The sequence below is a fragment of the Solanum verrucosum genome, unplaced genomic scaffold, assembly GCF_900185275.1.
Source record: "Solanum verrucosum unplaced genomic scaffold, falcon-dt-bn FXZP01000067.1, whole genome shotgun sequence".
Lineage (NCBI taxonomy): Eukaryota > Viridiplantae > Streptophyta > Magnoliopsida > Solanales > Solanaceae > Solanum > Solanum verrucosum.
The window spans coordinates 442,065-465,722 of record NW_026020175.1 but is presented as its reverse complement, the minus strand read 5'-3'; the positions used below and the strand labels follow the sequence as shown (position 1 = coordinate 465,722).

The following is a 23,658-nucleotide window of genomic DNA, read 5'->3' as shown; positions in this document are numbered from 1 at the left end:
ATTATTTCTAAATCACCAAAAAGAATCCAATTCCCTCTCAAATATTCTCTCTCTAGAACTTCAAGGAAGAAGAAGAAGGAAGTTGGAGCTAGGGTTCAAGGAGCAAGGTTTTCTTCTCAAATTCATTGGGTTTCATTACTAAGGTATGGTAGCTCTTCATCCATGGATAGAATTCATCCATGGAGACCCTTCAAAATCTCAATTTCAAAGATAGAAATCCCCAAAAACTAGGGTTTGATTCCAAAGTCATGGGTTCCCTTCTAAAACGATTCTAATGCTTGAATTACTTTATATTATGATTGAATTGATTATTTATTTTGGTTTTTATGTTGAAATCCCCAAGAACCCATGAAATCCCCATATTCCCAAATTATGATTTTGTGATGTGGGCGTATTGATGAAAGAAGAATATTATGAGATTATGCTTGTAGTAATTGGGTTACTTGAATTATGTTAATATACATGTCTAATGTAGTGAATTATAGATGTGTTGATTTGATATGAGCTTTGATCTTTGAAAGGGTAAATTATGATATAATGCATGATTTATGAAGTTTAGTATATGCTTTAAGAACACTTTGAGAGTGAAGTGATTATGATTATGATCTAGTTGTTTTGTTGTTGAAAGGTTATTCTCATATACACACTTATGTAAGATTATGATATGATGTGAAAGCTTTCTCACAATATCATTATTCTAGCGTTGAAAGGCTTTCTCACCTATTGAATCTATATGTAGACATGGACGGTGAAAGGTTATTCTCACGCATGATCTAATGAGCTATCTTATGAATTATGTTGGATTGAGTGTCAAGAAATTCTTCCATGAATATGAACTTAAGTCAATACTTAATATCTACTCCATGGAAATTAATGCTTAGCACCGAGTGGATATTGTATATGAGATGGAAGCTTTTACGCTAGTTGAGTCCGGCTTCCCAATGGGACCTTTTACACTAGTTGAGTTCGGGTTCCCAAAGTAGTCCCATGAGATGGAAACCTCCTACCTTAGTTGAGTCCAGGTTTCTAGTAGCAATCTCCTTATCCCTTGGGTGGGCTGTCTGACTGGGCGACCTTTGATATCTGAGATCCTCTACATAGTTGACACACCCCAGGCCACTCGTGCTAGCTAGGTGGCTTACGGCCCTAGGAGTGGACTGTATGGTTGGGCCGCTTGGGTTGTTTGTCACTCGTACTAGCTGGGCTGGGAGTTGGCTAGTGCTTAGTTACTTGAGCTGGGAGCCCGGCTTACATCCTTGGATTTGGATCTGGGTTACTCTTCTTTATTATAGACTTAGTTGTTTTGTGTACCTCTCGGGCATATGGGGTCCATTCGGGTTTTATTTAAACTTGTGCACGAGTGTACCTTCTGGCTTATGGGGTCCAGTTAGATTTATTTTAGTTGTACATGGATTTACTTTTGTATGTTCGTGTGCCTTCTTTTAATATCCTCTTTGACCTCTGTTTCTGTCTAGATTCTATATTTTCTTATTGTTTTTACCTTTCTTGCTTGGTCAGCCTATGATACCTATTGAGTACCTTGTTTTGGTACTTATGCTACACTTTACATCATTTCATCATGCAAGTCCTAGTACCGGCCACCAGTGATGATCGTTTGTGCCGTCTTTTGCAGCTTGTGGATATTGGAGACGAAGGTGAGCACTGGACGTCCTGGATCAGCTTGTCTCCTTTTATGTATATGTTAGCTTGTCTTTTCCCTTTGACATGGCTTGTTGTGGTCCACTTATGAGACTTGTACTTTCTCACATTAGATAGATCTGTACTCGTGACTTTCAGGTTCTGGGAGGGTATCCTTTGTATATAGTTTTGGTTTGCTTTCATTTCTATCATTTCTTATTGTTAATGTTATTTTTTCTATAGTTCTACCCTTGTACTCACTAATTGTATTCTGCGTACGGTTCGGCTTACCTACTAGAGGGTTTTAGTAAGTGTCATCATGACTCGGAAAGTCGGGTCGTGACATAATACCTGCCTACTATTTCATGGATAACTATTCACTTTCTTCAAATTATTTATCTCCCTTTCAAACATTACAACATAAACAATATACCCAGTAGAATTCTACAAGTAGGTTTGGGGAGGGTAGATATAACATCTCGCAATTTGAAATAGCTAGGAAGAAGCTTAAAACTGCAAATAGTCATTTTCAGGAAAGAATTAAAAATCTGGAAAATTGTATAAGTTAGGAAAAAGTGAGTTTTTGGTCAACTTCAAACGACCATAACTCCTAGTTCAAAATGATTTAGTTGTATTTCCAGATATTGTTGGAAAGCCCTTGGAATAATCTTTCCAACGCCATCAAGTTTGCGCGATTCTGAGTTCGTATGAGTAAGTTATGCCATTTGGAATTTGGGCTGTTGGATTAAGGAAATGTCCAATCCGGATTTTTAAGGGGTGTTTTAGTCTTTTCACTGCCCTATTATTTTAATCCATTTTAAGGAGTTTAATATGGATCAAATCAGATTTTTGAACGGTAGTTTGGTCTTTTCCTTACCCTTTTATTTTAATTCGTTTTTGGTAATTAATTAGGGGTCTAAGCTAAATTAGATCAGTTTACACTTTTGCCAAAAGAGTTAGGGTTTTGAGAGAAGAGAAAAGAAGAGGAGAAAAGAGGAGAAAGGATAAGAACGTTCAAGATTTGTCAAGATCGTCGAAGTTTAACTTGTGTATTTCGTCGGGGGTGATCCCTGCAAGGTATGTGAGATAGCATAGCGTTGGGTTAAATTGCCCACACGCCATGCATGATTTATTTCAGTAAATTTAAGTTCTTGAAAGCTTAGAAATTAAATTCTTGATGGGTTTGTTGACGTTCCATTAAATTCTTGTTCACTGAATTCATTGAGGAGTTGTTTGATCCTAATCCGTGATTTTAGGTTCAGTTTTGAATAGAATCTGATGTACTTTGAACATTTAATAGATTCTAAGTGTTGGGTAAAAGAACCCATGGAGTTTAGAGGGTTTAGAGCCGAAAATGAAGAAGAAGATTTCGTCAGACGAAATCCGGCACTGCCTCCGCGTCGCGGAGCTGTCACGGAGCGTTCTGTCTTAAAAGTCATTTTTGAAAATAAAATTCTAAGGTCTCTCCGCGTCGCGGACCCACTCTCAGATTTTGATTTTTCAGTCTTTTATCATGTTTAGCTATCTAAAATCATTCCTAAATAACATGACATCTTTCCAATCACAAATCACAAATCCTTGAATCTATAATTCAATTCAAGGACCAGTTAAGAGTCAAGTCAAGAGCAATTAAGATCAAACTCAAGAGAAGTCAAGAGTCAAGTTAAGAGAAGTTCATAAAGTTTTCCAAATATTTTAACTTTGTTTTAAGACTTGAGTTTTGAGTTCAGTAAAGAGTAAAAAGTTTGAAGATTGTTTCTTCAAAAGTATATGGGTACTATGTATTCCCAAAGAGTTTAAATTGTTTTCACATTTAAACAAAAAAGGAAACCTCGATTTCCAAAGAGCCTTCGGGCTAGTTTTCAAAAAAGAGTAAATGCTTTCATAATTAAGCAAGAGGGGAAACTTGATTTCCAAGATAGCCTTTGAGCTAAGTTTTTGAGCAATTATCTCAAATCACAGAAAAAAGTATGTTTTTAAACATAAAGAGCTAGTATCATATTTTGGGAGTAGTATTGAGCACCGATATGGGGACGAGTTTGAGTTCAGATAACTCACGTCTCCATAAACCATGTAGCCATCATGAGTAATATATGGTCATACTTTTTAGATGATTCCTTTAGTGCTTTTTAGCATAGACTAGTGGATCCACTAAGGGAGTTAGCTTCCATACCCCAACAAGGTATAGGTCGGTATTTGGCAGCGTGAGATAAAGTGTTGTATCATCACTATAGCTCTGAAGTGATGGTTGTCGGTTAGAGAAACTCCCACAACAGTAATTGTATTTTTATATACATAGTTATTTGTATTTTTACATACATTTCAGAGTTATATTGTATCTTTGCATACATACAGAGTTATTGTTGTATTTCTAAATACACAGAGTTGAAAACCATATTTTAAAGCTTTTCTTTATACTGCATTTAATTACACTGCTTTATATTGAAATAGTTCAGTGAAGTATTCATGAGTTGAGAAGAGCCAAGGTAAGTGTTTCTTTCAGAATCTTTTCAAGTCTATGTTGTATTTTAGCATTCCAACTCGCATACTCGTACAGTCAATGTACTAATGCCAGTTGGCCTGCATCGTCTTATGATGCAGACGCATGTAATCAGGATCAGCATCCAGCGCACCGTAGATCCAGTGAGCAGTTCAGAGTCTTGTGGTGAGCCTACTTGCTTTTTGGAGGATCCATTTTCATTGCTTTCAGTATTAGCTTTAGTTCATTAGGATGACGTAGGCCTGTCCCGATATCCATCTCAGGTTTTTAGAGGCTTCATGGATATTCAGTCAGATGTTAGTTTATTTATCATCATTTTGTTATTGGCTTATGTTCAGATTTGAGTTTCCATTTTGGCTAAGTTAAATATTTATTTTTAAAACATTATGAGTTCAGTTTGAGACATGTTGAGTTATCTTGTATTTGGATTCTCTTTCTTATGTCTAAGTCTTCCGCTGAGTAAGTAAGCCAGGACAAGGGTTCGCTTGGGGCCAGCAATGGTTCTTGAGTGCCAGTGTGTAGGCTCGGGGCATGACAGTAGAGTATACGCAGATGATACTTCTACCTCTGGGAGGTAAGGAAAAAAAATTTGAAGGACCCTCGACTTGAGTATAACAAAGCAACTAATAAGAAAATAGTACCAACCACATAATAATGTGATAGCCTAAACAAAATTAACAACGAGTGTAAATGAAATCAAAAGCAAAACACTATAAGAAAAGGCTAAACCCCTCGAATTAAGACAACACTTCATGCATACTAAACTTGATACCCTCATACCCGACCTCTCTACCCTCTTATCTAACATGATGTCCTCGATAGTCTAGAGTTGGTAATATCTTATCTAATCACCTCTCTCCAATACCTTTTCAGTCTACCTCTACCTTTCCTCGTATCTGGCTTTTTCTACCTGCTGACCAGGGTATTTGAGCATCTCTTCTTCACATGTCTGAATCATCTTAGTCTTGCTTCCCTCACATTCTCCACTATGGAGGCCATTTGCACCTTGTCACAAATATCCTCATTCCTAATCTTATCACTCCTGGTGTGCCCATACATCCATACCAATATCTTCATTTCCTTGACTTGCATCTTCTGCACATGCGATTTTTTGACTGGCCATCACTCCACCCCATACAACAATACCAATCTAACTGCTACTTTTTAGAACTTACCTTTAAGTTTAAGTGGTACATTCTTATCACAGAAGTCTCCATAGGCAAGCCTCCACTTCATCCATACAACACTAATACAATGAGTGACATCATCATCGATGTCCCAACTTCCCTAGATCATCAAATAAAGATACTTGAAACTATCTCTCTTAGGAAATAACTTAGGTTTCAAACCTTACTTCCATGTCAGCCTCATGCACTCTTACACTTCAAATATGTTGGTTTGGCCTTGGTCAACTTAAACCCTTTAAGACTATAGAGTTTGTCTCATCACCTCTAACTTAGCATTAACTCCATCACTTGTCTTATCAATTAGTACTATGTCAATCGAGCATACACCATGACACCTCATCTTGGATACACTACGTCAATTCTTCCATCACCAAGGTAAATAGGAACGAGACAACTGATCCTTGGTGTAACCCCATCTCATCTACGAATTTCTCAAAGTCTACTCCTACCGTTCTAACCGAGTATTGGATCTATTATACATGTCCTTATTACCCTAATGTAAGTCACCAATACATATTTAGCTTCCAGGCATCTCAAAAGGATATCCCTCAAAACTTTTTCATAAGTGTTTTCAAGGACAATGAACATTATATGAAGTCCTTCTTCTTTTCCTTATATCTCTCCATCAGTCTCCTTACCAAATGGATGCTTCTAGAGTCAGTCACCTGACATGAAATTCAATTGGTTCTCGAAAATGAACATGCCCCTCTTTACCATCATTTTTATCACCCTCTTGTAAATTTTCATAGTATGACTTAGAACCTTGATGCCCTTGTAATTATTACAATTTTGGATATCACTCTTGTTCTTGTACAACAAGACCATTGTACTCCACCTCCATTCTTTATGGATTTTTGTCATTTTAAAAATGGCATTAAACAACCTAGTCAACCACTCTATGCCTACTTTATTTTTGCTCTTCCGAAACTCCACTAGAATCTCATCTAGTCTGGACACTCCTCCCTTGCTCATTGTATAAATAGCATACTTAACCTCATCAACCTTAATACACCTACCACACCCAATATCTTGATGCCTTTTAGATTGCTCCAAATCCCCCAACATAATATCTATATCTCATTCCTCATTCAAGAGTTTATGAAAGTATGTTTTCCATATTTGCCTAATGAGGTTGTCTTTCACCAAAACCATGTCATCTTCATCCTTGATGCACTTCACTTGATCAAGGTATCAAGCCTTCCCCTCTCTCTCTCTAACCTTTGCAAGCATGTACAATTTTTTATCTTCATCTTATATGTGTGTGTGTGTGTGAATGTGTGTGTGTGTGTGTGTTTAACCATCGTAACCGCTAACTTAGCCTCCATCTTTGTCTCCTTATATGTTGCCTTATTCTTCCATTTATCTCTGCATCCTTGGAGTCCACCAATTTTACATAAGTATCCTTCATCACTTCCATTTTACCCTGGACTTCTCTATTCCACCACGAATCCCCTCGATGACCATGTTACCCCTCGACACCCCTAGAACTTCTCTAGTTGTTTCTTGAATGCAACTAGTTGTGTTTTCCCAAATTGTCATGACCCAAATTAGGGTGTGATAGAACTCGTCTTATCCCACCAAGACAAGTCAGTCTAAGACCTAAATAACACGATGAATGTTAAACTACATTAAAAAAAAATGTCTAACACCATAAAGAAATGTGGAAATCAAAATTAATTTGAATAAACCCCCAAAATCAAGTTGTCACACTTACAAACCTCTAATGTATTATAATAGAAATAAAGTAAATACAAGTCTCAATGTCATTGTTTCTAGAATAGAACAAGTCCATATAAATGAGTAAGAAATTTTGCGGATAAACCAAGTAACTACCTCTCAACTCTCCACAATAAGCCTCAAACGAACTAGGGGAGAATAATCACAAAGATCCAGGCTCATAACCTACACAAGTGTAGCAGAGTGAGCTTTAAACAACACGGTACTCAATAAGCAAACCACTAAACACGAAGGAAAGCAATATAATGTATGGGTACTCCAAACACTCCAATCGAACCTCTACAATTACAACCTGCCCAGAATCAACCAGCCTAGAAGTTCATAATTAATACATTAACATAAATATCAACCCTTCAATGCATACAACTCATAAACACGAGGTCCACAAGCTTTAAGCATAATTCCCAACACAAACAATCACAAGGTTCACGAAAATACTAATGTGCAATGCAATAAGATGAAATGTCAAATATAGTGATGCCTGTCTGTCCTACAATACACATCTGTAGAATATCAGGTAGAACCCATGGGTGACTTACAAGGTCCACGTATTCGTCGAAACTATTTCCCTTCGGCATATCTCACTCGCTGAAACCATTTTCCTTCGGCATCATCGAAACCATTTCCCTTCGGCATCATCATCACAATAGATCTCATCACAATATTTTAGAATCAATGCAAATAGGCATGTTCACACAAATCATGAGAATATGATGTATTTCATATCAATACACACGCCTTATAAACACAATCATGATACAACCCCAATTGTGAATCAATGCAAACATCCAAATTATCCACAACACTTTACGCATCCATATCATCAAGTTACCTTTTTATTACCCTCTTTCTAAACTATAATTATTCATTATGAGCATGTCAATTCCATCACCAAATCTCATTACTCCCCAACACATACAATAAAGAAATACGAGATTATATATACTTAACAAATGTTAAGAGGTTCACTTGCCTCAAACAATCACTCCGGGACTTGAGCTTTTCCTTTTCATTGGGTCTTCTAATCAATGCAATCTATTCAAATAAGTAATCCCAGTAAGAAATCAAATTTAACAACACCCATATCAAGACTTATGGAAAATGAGGTCAAATCGACTCAAAAAACTCAATTCCAAAAAGAAGGTTTGAATCTGGAAACTAATACGAAATTGTATTACCCAAGAAAGTTGGGAACCATTGGTGAATACCATTTCAAAAACAGAGTTGAATTCAATCTAAAAACAACATTTTATCCAAAACCTTTAACCATTAAAAAACATTCAAATTTTAGACTCAAAACCCAAGTTTAATCCTCAAAATATTATTAATGGGTAAAAGAGATAGAAAGTTAGAAGTTGTTACCCAATCTAAGAAACTTGAAAATCCGTTTAGAAATCATCTATACCGAGCTACAAGGGTTTAACAATGGGAGAAAAGGGAAGAAATCCAAATTTTCAGAAGAAAACAATGTTCATACATCAACTACTCTAGCGATCACAACCTAAGGCCTCGTGAGCGCGATGAGTAAACAGGTCAACTCATTAAAGTTGACCATTGCGATTCCGATTGCGACTGGGACACACGCTATCACAATGACCAAGAAATTGACTCTGCGCGATCTTGACAACCCTACACATGATCACGAGGGTCACACAAACAACGCTACATGATCAAGTGATTGCCTCACAATCGCAATGAACAACTAATCAGACACTAGAGATCAGAAACCAGTAATTCACACAATGAATAAAATCATTGAATGGACTCTCGGGATTCATTCAGAACCCTGAGTACACAAACCAGATATGCTACCCAACTAAACTCAATGTTTGAGACTCAATGCAACCATCGAAACACGAATCCAAAGTCTCCTTGATCAAAACCCAGGAAAATCGCAATAAACTTACTTAATTCTCAAAAAGATCAATCTAACATCGGGGCCTTTAAAAAAATCAACCAAGATCTCTCCTAAGTCTAAAATCATCCCCCAAATCCATTAGAACCATCAAAAATCTAATTCCATCCACCGAATTCCAAACATTGACAAAAGTCAACCCTTGGTCATAAATCACCCAAACTTCCAACGCAAGAGCTCAAATCCACAAAACAACCTCGAATCTGAAATCGACAACTCTCCTTTATCAAATTTGACATTTCTGAACTGATGGAACTAACAAAATTCCATTGCGAGACTCAAAAATCCGATTGATACCAAAAACCACTTTTAAACACTTTACACCTTCCAAAAATCATAGCTTTTCAATAGTATTTCCAAACCAACTTCAGAAACTGAATAGAAATGACTCGGGGAAACTTTCGAAAGGGTTTAAATGGTAATTTTTATGAAAATTTCCAAAAATGACCTTACGGGTCACTACACATATATAGTTTTCATCCCCACTACTTCTCCAAGCCTCCATCATCAGCAACGTCTCCACCATATTACGAGTGAGGGGAGGGGTAAATGCACCCCATCTAATTCTCGTTTTTCATATACTATCTTCTTCCCCCTCTCTCGCTTAATTTGCAGGTCCATCACCAAAATCTTATGTTGGATAGTATGATTATCACTCGGGGTAACCTTCCAGTCCTTACAAAGGCCATTATCACCCTTCTTGAGGAGTAAATAATCTATCTGGGTTTTGGCCACTGTGCTACAAAAGGTAAATGGTTCTCTATCTTTGGAAAGCACGAGTTATCTATCACCAACTCAAAATATTTAGCAAAACCTAAGAGTGAGGCTCTACTTCCGTTTCAATCCCCAAAACTACAACCACCATGCTCATCACCACAACAACTAGATATTGCCCCAATATGGCCATTGAAATCTCCACCAATGAATATCTTCTCGGTGCGATAAACTCCTCATAACCTCATTCAAATCCTCCCAAAAATGTTTCTTGACCTCCTTGTCCAAGCCCACTTGAGGCACGTAAGCGCTTATAATGTTTTAATTAAACCTTCCAATGACTAGCTCAATCATCATCATCCTATAATGGTCAGGAGTCCTCCTAAACTCCACCACTTGATCCCTTAAGTCCCATTCTACTAAAATACCTACTTCATTTCTATCCCATGAGCCCCCTGAGTACCACAACTTACGGTCCACATCTCGTGCCTTGACACCTACTCATCTAATCTCCTGGATACAAGTTATATTAATACTCCTTTTCTTTAGGATCTTCACTAGCTCTATGAATTTCCCCGTCAATGACCCTATGTTCTAAGACCCTAACCTTAAACAAGAGGACCTCTTACCCCCACTTACCACTCTTGCCCCTCACCCCTGCTCCCAATTGAGGACATACCTAGTCCAACATTGTTCACCAAAGTTACTAAAATAAATGCAACCTAAACAGGGAATAACTAAAGGGAGCTATATCAAAATTAAAGGCCAAGAATTAGAATCAGTAAGCAAGAATCAACAAAAAAAAATAGAGCAAATGCACCAAAAAGCACCAATCAACAAGACATAGAGCAAAAATTGAGCACAATCTATAAGATTAAAACCTCAACAATCAGCACTTGAATTTTAGGTAGAACAAGAAAGATAACAACCCACGAAAGATTTTCTAAAAAATCACTACTCAAAATGAATAAATAAAGAGAAGAATAGGAACGATTGAACCTGGCTGGTGGTGACAAGAACTGGACATCATCAGAAGTCCCTACAGTTCTGTTCCTTGCTATATAGATCTGGCCGGACAACAGTGGTCTCACCAGAGAGGGTGAAGGGAAAGGAAATTTATGTTCCCACAGAAACATTAGATACTTTAGTTCATGTTATTATTTTACAATATAAATCATTTCACTTCCTTAGCAATATTTCTTCCTGAGTTAGAGGAAAATCCTAAGAACAAGAATTTGCAAGATATGTAAGCAATGCTATAAAATAAAGATCGTGTACTGAAATTAAGAAGAGTAGAGAAAGAGAAAGACATAAAGTAGTAATAGTAGTAGTAATAACTTTTTTTCTATTATTTTGGTGCGTCTTTCATCTAAAACACAAGGCCCTTTTATAAGCGTTCAAACTTGGAAATCTAGACCTATCAAACTTGAAAATCTAGAACATGCGTTAGTATATGTGGGCCATCAAACACCCACATCCACTAATTGTTTACAACATTCCCTCTTAGATGTCTATTTAAAAAGAAAAAAAAATGTACTCTGTTAGTTGTAATATGCATTGTTCGAAGCCTCATTAAATATATTACCAGAAAAATCCAGTGGGATGAAGACTTGATTAATGAAAAAAGAATGCATCGTGTATTTACTTCCCTTGATGAAAAACATCACTTAATGATTAACAAGTCACTTTGTTACTTACCGATGAACGTGATTATTTTATGATTCTTTAGCTTGCAATTAAGTTAGGAGGTGAAAAGGTTGTAAATATATTTTGATTAACCAATTTAAAATGTTTTAAATAAATAATAATAATGTCATTGAGAGTCTTTTCCACTACTCTACTGAATATGCGTACAAAATATAACATATTATCTCATATATTTTGATATTTATGCTAGATTAATTTTAAATGGTCAAAATTCAATGAATACTACTACTAATAAATAAGATTGAACATGAAAATAAAACCACATCTCTTCATCTGCTATGATTATTTCTGCATTTTATGATCTTTCCTTCTTCTCTCCTTCCCCTAATTTTGTTGCTGAAACCCTCTACACCCTTCGTCCACTTTTAATTGTCATGGTTTCCTTTTTTAGAGTCAAACTATAAAAAATTTGACTAACATTTTACAATATATTTTTTAATCATATTGATACGCAAGAAATTGCAATTTATAGTATTTTTGTATAGTTTTTGAATATCTAATTTTTTTTGTTTAATAAATTGAATTAATGTAATCTAATTTAACTTTAAAAATTAGTCAAATTGACTTTTGAAAAGCACAACATGACAAATAAAAGTGGACGGAGGTAGTATTAATTATATAACATAACTCTCAAATATCATTTATGTGTAATTTATAACACCCTTTCATTTGTCTAATATATTTCTATATAGGTTCATTATTATATCATAAACTCTAAATAAGAATTTCTTGGAAAAAGTACTATTTATCCAGAAAATCTGATTAAATAGTGAATTTAAAGAAATTTGCTTGCACACACATCAATTGTGCATTTGTGATATGAAGTTTAAAGTTTCAAAGAGAGAGTAAGTATTTTTTTTCTCCAATACTATTTGAATAAAAAATTGTCTCACTTTCTCCTTATAAATTATGATTCTATTTGAATTTCTCCAATACTATGTAAATTCGTTATAATATTCTCTTATACATTTATGATATTGAAGTAGGTATCTATTGTTTTTATCTTTAGTATCTCCTCCCCTAATAATATTTTTAAATGAAATACTATCAATAAGAAATGATACAGATGTAGAGAGTCAAACAAAGTCAACATCGTTTAATTATTATATGTTCCCTTCATATAAAGTTTGATCTATACATAGATTTTTGTATTCATTTCATATTTTGCTAATTGAATTTGCATTATTTTTTTCAAATTTTGGTTTATATCTCACATACAAGTTTTAAGAATATTTATGTGGTTTAGAAAGTTTGAATTAATTGACATAGATTACACGTGCAACGCATATCTAATTACCTATTCAAGTATCATTTTTAATATTCATAACCTTCCCGCTTTTCATATTTTATAACTTTCAAATGTTTAATTTGAAACTTTAAGATGTCTTTGGATATTACTCTAGTCTTATCTATATAAATTCATCTTTTCCGTTTGATGAAACTCACACCCAAGATTATCCTTTTCATTTTAAGGTTAAAGTAGTGAAGTCATCAACATCCAGAGTGATATATATATATATATATATATATATATATATATATATATATTACCTTAAAAGCATGAACTCCTAACTTGAATGGTAAATTACTATAATATCCCTAACTTAGCTTGTGACTTCTTCGATGAGTTGTGACTTTTTTGATAAGTTGTGACTTTTTTCAAATGGTTGTGATTTTCCGATGAGTTGTGACTTTTCCAAAGAGTTGTGACTTCTCGGAAAGGTCACTTTTTTAATGAGTTATGACTTTTCCGATAAGTTGTGACTTTTTTCAAAGAGTTGTGATTTTTCGGTGAGTTGTGACTTTTCCAATGAGTTATGACTTTTTCAAAGGGTTGTGACTTCTCGGAAAGGTCATGACTATTCAGATAAGACACAAAAAAACACTTGTTCATACTACCCTTTGTTGACTACAAATAGAGGGGCTTCCTCTCATTTTTCAACCACAATTTTTTTTAATCTCCTTCTCTTCTTCTTGCATTTTAAAAAATTTCGTGTGATTTAGTGTCTTTGAGTGAGTTCAAAATTTAGCGGAATATGAGGTACCGCTATTCTGATGAAGTAAATCGTTCTATTCTAAGAGGTACATTCCATACTCTCGAGTACTTCAGAAAAATAATTTTGAAGATATAATAATTATTTATTTGCTTAATATAATGTGTGTAATGTTTCAATATATGCAGTTAACATGATGTAGTCTAAATTTATTTGTTTTTGTTAACAATTTCTCTTGTAAATATATGCCTCTGAACATCTTTTTCCAAAAGTATTAAACTACTCAAGAGTGAAAATCTGTGAATATATATGAATCATTTAAGAATTTATCAATTACAAAATAAATTTTATATTTAGTAATATGGAATAAACATTTTCATTTTGTCCCTACACTAAATTAAAATCTAATAACTATAACAAAAAATAGTAACATTAATTAAAAGTCCTATTTATTTATGTAAGTATAAAATTTATTAGAAATACATATATTGCACATTAATCCTTTAGTTATAACATTATAAATTCTCTTAGTTATTACTAATTATTGCAAACATTGTTCACACTCTTTAACATTCTTTAATTATAATATTATGAATTCTCACAGTTATTACATTAATTATTTTTATCTTTCATATTCTCATGTATTAACTTTTGACCAATAATTTTTCATATTATTACACCGCCCCTATATATGTGATAACACGATGTTGCTATTTTTCCTTGGATGAATCAAACTTGATTGAATAAATTGAAAATTATTTACAAGTATATGAACAGGTTATTATATATATGATTTCACAGATAGAATATCTTCTTTAATTTTAATTTTTAGTTTTTCCGGTCAGTTAATTATGGACAGTCGAATAACTATCTTTGATTTATGTATACAATCAATCGAGAAGTCAAATATGAGAGCCAACAACAAGAACGTCATCCATTATGTTATAACTGACAAAATAAAAATTAATATACAAAGATTAGTTCTAAAAAATAAAATGTAGTTGTTCTCTTCACATATTCATTTGACATCTAAACAGTTTAACGCGAAATACACGTGCAAAGCACACCTGCTTAGATGACAAGAAAAATACACAACAAATATCGTCTATAAGGTAATATTACTGAGATACGACTAATTACATGATTGAACATCATCAAATTGAAATAAATATATGCATTATTGCATTTAACTAATAATTTTTTTCATTGACCGTCTTCATAGATTTGCATGAATAAAAGATATATATGACGATCCACATTGAACAAAAATCTGCAATATTATTTTGTGCAAAGTTTATTAGTCAAATCTTCACTTAAATAAGCAAATACTATTTGCTATAGCATATATTTTCTTAATTGATAATCACGTGCAACGCACGTGTCAAAAAACTAGTATATATATATATATATATATATATATATATATCACTTTACTAAAATGAAGTGATTTTTCTATTCGATTCATGCTTTTGTTTGACTTGATGGAGAAGACTTTTGAGTTTTGATTGGATATGAGAGAAGGTGTTGACAAAAACTCGGAAAATTATGTACTGATTTTGTAGTTCTTCTTCCATGTATATATTGTTATGCTTAAAGTCTTAAGAACGATGCGTATGTTAATATTTTCTTCTATGTTTATTTTTTTATTATTTTCTCTCTATGTCTTCTTTAATTTAGTTTTCTATTAAAAAAAAAATTACTGTCACAACATTTATTTGAGATTGTTCCATTTTAGTACTCATTACACACATGTTTTCATTGAATTATAATTGTCCTAACAAATTTATAAAATAATATATGGAACACACGTGTCCAGAAACTAGTATGATAATATGCAACAGTTAGTATACGTTGTCGACTTTATCCGATTTGATTGTCATGACTTTCATCCATCATTTTTTTATCATCTGCAGTTTCATATCAAAATGAAGTTAATCAAAAATAAAAGTTCAAGTTTTTACATTATTGGACTCGTGCTAGCACAGGCCATAACCACCTAGTTTTTACAATAAATGAATAACAACTTGCTTCCACCACTAGCAAAAGATTGAAGATTTGGATGACAATGTATTACAATTTACAACTAATTTTGTATTATTAACCATTGCATTACTAATCCTTGTATTACAATCTAAGTATAACGTCTTTCTAAACCAAATGACTCCTAAGTTACAGATGACAAAATCTGCAGCTATCACACGCTTGTCCAAGAGCTTGTGCCATCTCTTTTTTTACCGGACTTTCGTCTAACAACAGTCCTGCAAAAGGAAAATGAAGAAAATATATAGCAAACACCTATTTACTCAACGTGATAGACTACTCCATGTCTCCTTGGATGACTTCTAAACACAGTTACTACTAAAAGGCAAAAGAACAAACTAAAACAATCATTCTGCTGCATGATATGCTAGTTGTTAATCAAAAGAAACATTTTTAGTTTGCAATTTGTTTACAAAAACATGTGGCTTCATTGAACTCTTGTAATTATGACCTTAGGCATATATAGTTTACATGAAAGTCCTCTATGATTTACTTAGAAGTTGTGATCTATAGCTATAGTAAAACTTCTTTAACTATAGCTAAGTGTGAATTGACCTCTCGGTCATAAGAGAAGCTCGTAGCATGAATCACCCCTAAGGTACAAAAGACTAGGAAAATACTTCATGACATGATCCAGACGCTTATTATATAACAGAAGATTAGATAGTATGGTCTTTCAAATCATAGGTGCATACGACAGCAATACTTCAATCCCAAACAAGTTGGTTAAAATCACGGCACATAATAGGAAAAACTCTGTATCATGTAAGGATGTTGTTACGATAATACTTACTTACACATGGTCTAAGTCCGGTTTCCAGATTGGTATCCTAGAAGGATAGCCACTAAGACAACAAGGACCACAACCTGCAATATATTTCAGAGAATAAGAAAATATTCACTGTATTTAGGGAAATCGTATCGAAAGCATGAAGAAACCACCAGCTAAAAACTCACGAAAGTTGAATTGTAATTAGGTCCACTCTTGATTACAAAAGATTTCCTGGCGATCATTGGCAGGTGCATTAGCTGATATTCACAAAAACTCCGGAAAAATACTAGGAAATGTAACATACCTTTTGTTCAAGGTTCCCGAGTTTTTGCAAGTTCTTAAGATCACTTCAAGCCTCTTTAAAGTTTTTGCCACATGTAGATCTTTATACTCTACCTAAAACGTTCAACCGATCAAGTTGATTAACTAGCACAAGTTTTCACTATGAAATGGAACTTTGACAAATATTTTGAAAAATTGAAGAAGATGGTACATAGCTGGAGAGATATTTATTATCATTAGGAAGTGAACTGAAGCTTATTGACCATCGATAGGATTTTAAATACTAAACGAACATAACATTGATTTCAGCCCATAAAATTTGTGAAAAGATTGTTTAAAAGGTTTCTCATTTAAGTAGCTTATTTAAATAATTATGAAATGAGCAATGTTGCGTAGAGGTAAACTTCTCTGATGGACCATAAATTAGATATGAACCACTTTGGTGAAAATAAAAGAGAGACTGGCCTTATTTTGGGTTTTCTTCAACTACCAGAAACCTAGTAAATTTGCACAAGCCGTAGTATTTTGTCATTTGTGCTTGTTTCAGTATTTGTATGACATCTTCAAATATGAATGCATCCTTCGTCGAAATTGCTTTTGTATTGTATTTGCACCCATATGGTTTGATTGATATGATTAGATAGGACATGACACAGTTGCAACTTATTGAGGATAGGGCGGACCCATGTTGCTTCTAGGGGGTTCACCCGAACCCCCTCGGCAAAAAATTACACTGTATATTAAAGTAAATTTTTTGTATTTCTGTAGATATATATATTTTGAACCCCCTCAATAACAAAGAGAAACTGATGACGTAGTGGCAAGTCCCATGGAAATTAAGTTGTGCGTCACTAGTTCAAATCCCAGTGAAAGCATTTTCTTTTTTTCTTTTTCAGTTTCAGTATTTTTTAGTTTTTTTTTTAAAATTTTCAGTTCTGTTTTTCATTTTTTTAGTTTTTTTTTACTTTAAAAAAAGTGCTAAAAGTGTGGTTTTAAATCCAAAAAAATTCACGGCCATTTCTAAAGGCTTATTTACACGTTTATACTTTTATTTTTCGAACCCCCTGAATGAAAATACTGAATCCGCCACTGATCGAGGATATGACTTTAGATAAGAGGTTGTGGAGGACACGGATTAGGGCTGAAGGTTAGTGGATAGTAGAGTGTTGTCTTGCTTAGCCTTCCATACTTATTAATAGTCATAGTATTTCTCCTATACTTTCTTGTTCGTCAATTTTTGCTTCTATCTGCTGTCTCTTGAACTTTGATTATCGCACTATTTTTGTTGTAGTTACTATTCCTTTTACTTTCAGAATATTTTTGTCATGATTTCTTCACTTGTGTTATTTCCTTATTGATATTCTTTTCTTCGAGCTGAGGGTCTAACAGAAACAATTTGTCTACCTCCCAAGGTAGGGGAAAAGTCTACACACCCTCCACAGACCCCACTTATGGAATTGCATTGATATGTTGTATGGTATGATTGAGATATTTACCAACTGATAGCCTTTTTTTGTGTGCATCCCCCGGTAGCAATGGGAAAGGAATGCTATTTTACAATTTGGATTTGACGACAAAACGTACTTGTTGTAATATTCTTAAACTATGATCTCAAATACATCATTGGATGAAATTTGGGAACAAATTGCATGAAGAATCTGTTTGTGAATAGGATGGCAGGTGGTCACAAGAGACAAGTGTGACGATAGCCGCTTCGCCAATGGAAGTTTCATCTTTGAAGAGGAAAATGTGAATTCTGATTTTTAAGTTTGAAATACAATAGAATAACAAGAGACAGAGATTCCTTGAACAGCTAATTCAGTAATAATGATTAGAAAATTTCCGGAAGAGCTAATTCTACAAGGTTAGAGGAGTCTGTCGACTGTCATGGTAACATAGCTCTAAACCTCCATGCAATTTTATGCACAAGGTGTCAAGTAACTTGATATAAAGTCCATAACGACACAAGCGAGCATGAAAAACATACTATGTGTGAATACTTACGCAGAAACATGCAGAAATATGAACAATTAGACGAGCACACAACCACATGGGAGAATTATTTAGAAAAATAACAATGTAACCCTCAAAAGGAGCAAGTGACTACAAGAATAAGAAAGTATCATACCTTGGATTTCAGAATACACGAGAAGTCGAAGAAAGCACCATATACATCTGCCATGTTCCTGGTCCGGTCAATAACCTGAGCGGTGAGACCTAAAAAGAAGAACCCAAGCATCTTAATAACTGCCAGTATGATGAGAAGATGGTAACAAAGTTAAATGAGAGTAAGGCTACGAAAGTTGAAGGAAAACATTAACAAATTTGCGGACTTTCAGGGACCAGATCAATCATAAAACACAAATGGTAAACAAATAGTGTATGAAGTAGCATGACATGTGTTCTTACCACGTCTCATTTTCACAACTCCTCTGAAGACTTCAATGTTGTTATAGCACTTTGCCAGGGTCCCAATTGCCATGACCTGGTAATGTAAGAAAATACTAAGGCAATGCACACTTTCAGAAGAATATTTAACAAGTTAATAATGCAAAAGCAACAAAAACATACTAATATTCCTAGGCACTATGAACAATAAATTCACAAAGCACCTATATGCATAACAAATCAATAAGCTCTGCTGTTTTCCCCAGCCTAAAAGAATAGAAAGTTCAAAGGATTATATAAGATCTTTTTTTATTTGCAACAAATCCTAACCCAATAGCTAATGAAAGATGGATGGATGTTTTCGTGGAAATAAGACAACAATAAAGTCCTTGATCAATCAAGACTAATGAAAATAAATAATTTCAGTAGAAGTAAAGCTTCAGTCACTGGAAGAGATGAAGGTACCAAAGGGGGTTCAATTGAATCTTCTTTGTCAGGAAATTAGACTGCAGTAGTAGGTAAAAACAAATTTTTTTGGTATAGCATTTTTTCATTTTTAAAATCCTCCTGTTAGAATTCCTGCCTCAGTCACTAGCTTTAGTAAATTCCATATATTTTCCTTTTAGTGCTTTTCAAGAGATTACCAAACACAGATGCAAATTACAATATGAGACACACAAGTTTTGAGACAAAAGTCAGGAACAAGACCTAAAATAAAAAAGAAAAGACCTGTGGAATAGCACAGAATCGAAAGATAGCAGGATCCCTCAGTGTAGACAAGAAAGTCAAACAATCCTCTGCATGTGACAAAGCATTAGTGACCATTTCATTCAGACATTGAACTGCCTTGACAGAGTTCCGCTCATACTTCAAGTCCTGAGGCACATCGATAAATGCAGTCAGTTAAAAATTTGGAAAACATCAGTGCTGTTATGATGTATCCAAGGTAATTCAGTATCATGAAATTGACTAATATGGCAGGAAAATATGAGATAAGAAATGCCAATTAAAGAGTTGAAGAAAACACACCTCGAGCTTGTCAACGTATTTACTCCAAATCTGACGAGGCCAAAACATACGACATTTGGGTACTTCATTTATGTCTTCTAGATAATCTCTAATGATATTTGTTTTCTGCAGTATATTGCAAACATTGTAGTTACTGCAAAAAACACTCAAAGATGGTTACGTTATGGGTGGCTACCATACATGTTAAGATCAACACCTGTAGAAATAATCCCATGGAGTTGCAGAGAGAATCTGAAGCTACATCTTCTTTCCCAGAGGCATGGAAAAGTTTTGATAAGCCTAATCCAACTAGCCCAGCTACATGGTGACAGTATTCATCATAATCATCAATTGTTTCAACCTGCCGAAGATAGAATACTAGCGATTAACTCATATATTGACATTGTGGTGAAGTTAACACCACCTTCATATTTTAGGTAGACGGTGGCCAATAAAGCAAATGGATCTATCAAGAAGAATTGCATGAAACAGTAAAGCTTGAGAGATCAAGGCAATCCATATTAACACAATATGGAACAAGTGTACAGTTCATAACTTCGACTGCTAGGCATGACTTTGATCCTTTCTCATTTATAGTACTAATTGCATACCTCCTTGTATATAAACTTTGCCATTCCTGCACCCATCCTCATGGTAATGTCCTCGATTGCTTCCTTGTAACTGCAACATTATAAGAACATAACACTCATTCATAAACTACGATCACGACATTCAGCACATACCAAAAGTTTGTAGAATGGGAAAACTATAGTATTTCATATTCGAACTACAGATGTTGAGTTCAAATGACAAACATATCACATGGATATGAAGTCATACTTAAATGCTCCCGGTTCTTCCTTCCAAAACTAGTTCAAACTGTACAGAGGAACAAAAACTACGTATATATTTATAGCTTGTTTCTGTATTGACAGAATATCAACGTGTGGAAAATGTAAGTACTCATTAAGCATTGCTGATTAATAATCATATCCAACAGCAAGTTCAAAAGCAGCCGTTGCTAGGTACAAACTCACTGTTTCCCTAGCTCCAGAAAAGCAGTTGAAACATGATGGAATTGATCCATAAGAACCTTGTAGTCCTTTGTACCGCCTAATATTATGAAAATTGGGATTAGCAAACCAGTCTATAATACTTGGGAAATTATATTTGGAAAACAAATCATGATCAGAGGGGAAAAAAATGAAACAAAAGAAAAGAGAAATCTCCATCTAGAGAAAGAAGCTACAGTAAACTAATGAAATAAGACTTCTATAAAATATTTTTGCTTCTCCAATTTTTCCTTTTAAATTTACTTTTTGGGGGAGAGTTAGAGGCAATGAGAGGACAAACAATATTAACAATGCCTTAATGGAAGAGGAAGACGACGGCTTTAATTCAGAAGACTCACATGAAAAATGCCATTCACGATCATAAACATGGCGATGGAAGGACATCAAAATTGGTACTTTCACCTCTGTCGCTACACTAGTATCATCCTCTGTCCAGAATACGAACATCAAAATGTGAATAAGTAACATGACTCCAAGAAAATGAATGCACTTAAATGTCAGTCTTATTGTGTTAACCAACTTAGTTATCTGCATTCAAAGCTCAGTACTTGAACATACCAACAGTGTCAAGTGCACGCAGAACCAAATAGAAAATACATATCTGCAAAGATAGACAGAAGTTATAAGAAATCAACCTTCACAATAATAGTAGTAAGATCATAGGAAAACATATTTTTCTAGACCGATCAATGAAACAATTCAAATTTGGAGCTTCATTTCTGATAAACTTAGAAGAAACAGGAAAATATATATTTCCTCAACTTTTTTCCTAATTAAGCGAAAATCGAAATCTATATACCAAATAGTAATGTCTTCATTGTGTGGGAGAGGAAATATGATTTCTCCGTTGTCATCATATAACATTCTCGTCGTCTCAAAATTCAACCTACATGAAGCTTGACTAACATTTCATTGAGGTGATAAAATTTGCAATTTATACTAGCAAAATTTTAATTGTAAAAATGTAATTAATTGTAGATGATCCCAAATCCAAATACATTAGCATTACTTCCTAAATAGTCATAATATCATCAATCCTCTGAACATTTTTAGGATGTGCCTAAAATTTCATAAGCTACATTGGCACCACAACATACGAAGTTGAACAAAAATGCCTTTAAATCATGCGAACTTGAACAAAGAATGTTCAATTAAGTAATAGTAGACGCATTTTTGAGCCAAACTATTAGCAACAGAGGAAGGGCATAATATTTGTTCAATTTTTCATGATTGAATTTGAGGAGAAAACTTACGGCATCGCGAAGCTCGACAGGAAGCTGTTTAATGACGAGAGAAAAGCTACGAGAGACCTTGTGAAGCATGATGTAACAGAAGGCCCAATGTGGTTGTGAAGGGATCTGTTTTTCGGCATATCGTGCCGCTACCTTCAGCTTCAACAATGGATAAATATCTTCAGGATGCTTCAGAATTGCACGTAAAATCCCCATTATTATTATTATTATTGTTATTTGATCAATCAGATATTCACATTATTCACATCTATATACATTCACTTTAATTAATTTGTGTAAAAGGAAGCGTTGGAGGGAATGTTATTGTGATGAGGATGGAGGATCATATACATGTTTGGCAGTTGAGCTTTTGCCTCCATCTTCTTATACACCGAATTGGGATACTCCCTCCCACCCATTTTATGGAAACGTGTTACTAATATATTGTTGGGTCTGGGGTGGGGTGATTTCGAGTTTGAGTCCTAGTATGAACAAATCATGGGTAGGAAAGGCTTCCCTTTGAATTGGGCTTACTCAGCACGAATTAAAAATAGTCGGGCTCTAAGTTGGATATCAAAAAGGGAAAACTACATAAATACGCCACAAAAGCCAAAATAATTAGGGAAAATTATATGAAATAGCAAACTATTAATTTAAATTAAATGTTATAGTCATAGTTTATTTTATGGAAAAACTACAGAATATGGCAAACTCAATATATATTTAAAATAAATAGCTATAGTTTTTTTTTTTATGTTATATGGATATAACTACACAATAAATAGCAAAGTTAATTATATACAAATAATAGGAAAGTTATTAAATATTAAATAGAAAAATTATTATTACAAGGATAATTAATTATGTCTAGGCACATTTTATGTGATTAGTTTTTCATTTTTATCCTCATTAATATATACTTTCTCTTTCATCAATATTACAATATCACATATTCTCAAATTTTCCTACCATATTCCTTCCAATTTATGATCTTTTTGATGATTCTAGGAGCAATTTTTGTGATTTGAAAAGTATCTTTGAATTGATTTTTCTTTCTCTTTTTATGAAGATTATATTTGTATTCATCTATCTTTTCATCTATTTTTATAGGGGTTCGATTGAAGAATTATTTTTTTTTCTCCATTGCAATGGTTATAGTTATAAAAAAAAGTAGTAAAGGAAGAACATGAGCAAAAAGAGATTGAGGTTTGTGTGATTGTGATTTGAATTCATCAGGTATCTTTTACATAATTGATTTTTTCTCTTTTTTTTATGAAGATTATATTTGTATCCATCTACATTTTCATCTATTTTTATAGGGGTTCGATTGAAGAATTGTTTTGTTTTCTCCATTACAATGGTTATAGTTATACAAAAAAAAATAGTAAAGGAAGAACATGAGCAAAAAGAGATTGAGGTTTGTGTGATTGTCAAATTTGTATATAGTAGAATACTTATATATATAGATACT

At 33.9% G+C, this 23,658-nt stretch overlaps 1 protein-coding gene across 1 annotated transcript; it reads right to left on the bottom strand.

Moving 5' to 3' along the window:
- Nucleotides 1–16,222: 16,222 nt before the first annotated feature.
- On the bottom strand, nucleotides 16,223–22,427 carry LOC125828882 (squalene synthase-like). The gene is made up of 13 exons (XM_049508199.1): nucleotides 22,209–22,427; nucleotides 21,514–21,556; nucleotides 21,294–21,383; nucleotides 20,920–20,995; nucleotides 20,494–20,563; nucleotides 20,100–20,243; nucleotides 19,904–20,008; nucleotides 19,604–19,750; nucleotides 18,896–18,971; nucleotides 18,615–18,703; nucleotides 16,509–16,600; nucleotides 16,390–16,435; nucleotides 16,223–16,299 (listed from the first exon to the last, which is right to left on the bottom strand). Exons 1-13 carry the CDS (start codon nucleotides 22,401–22,403, stop codon nucleotides 16,237–16,239), a joined length of 1,236 nt encoding a protein of 411 aa, XP_049364156.1. The 5' UTR covers nucleotides 22,404–22,427; the 3' UTR covers nucleotides 16,223–16,236.
- Between the last annotated feature and the right edge of the window lie 1,231 nt (nucleotides 22,428–23,658).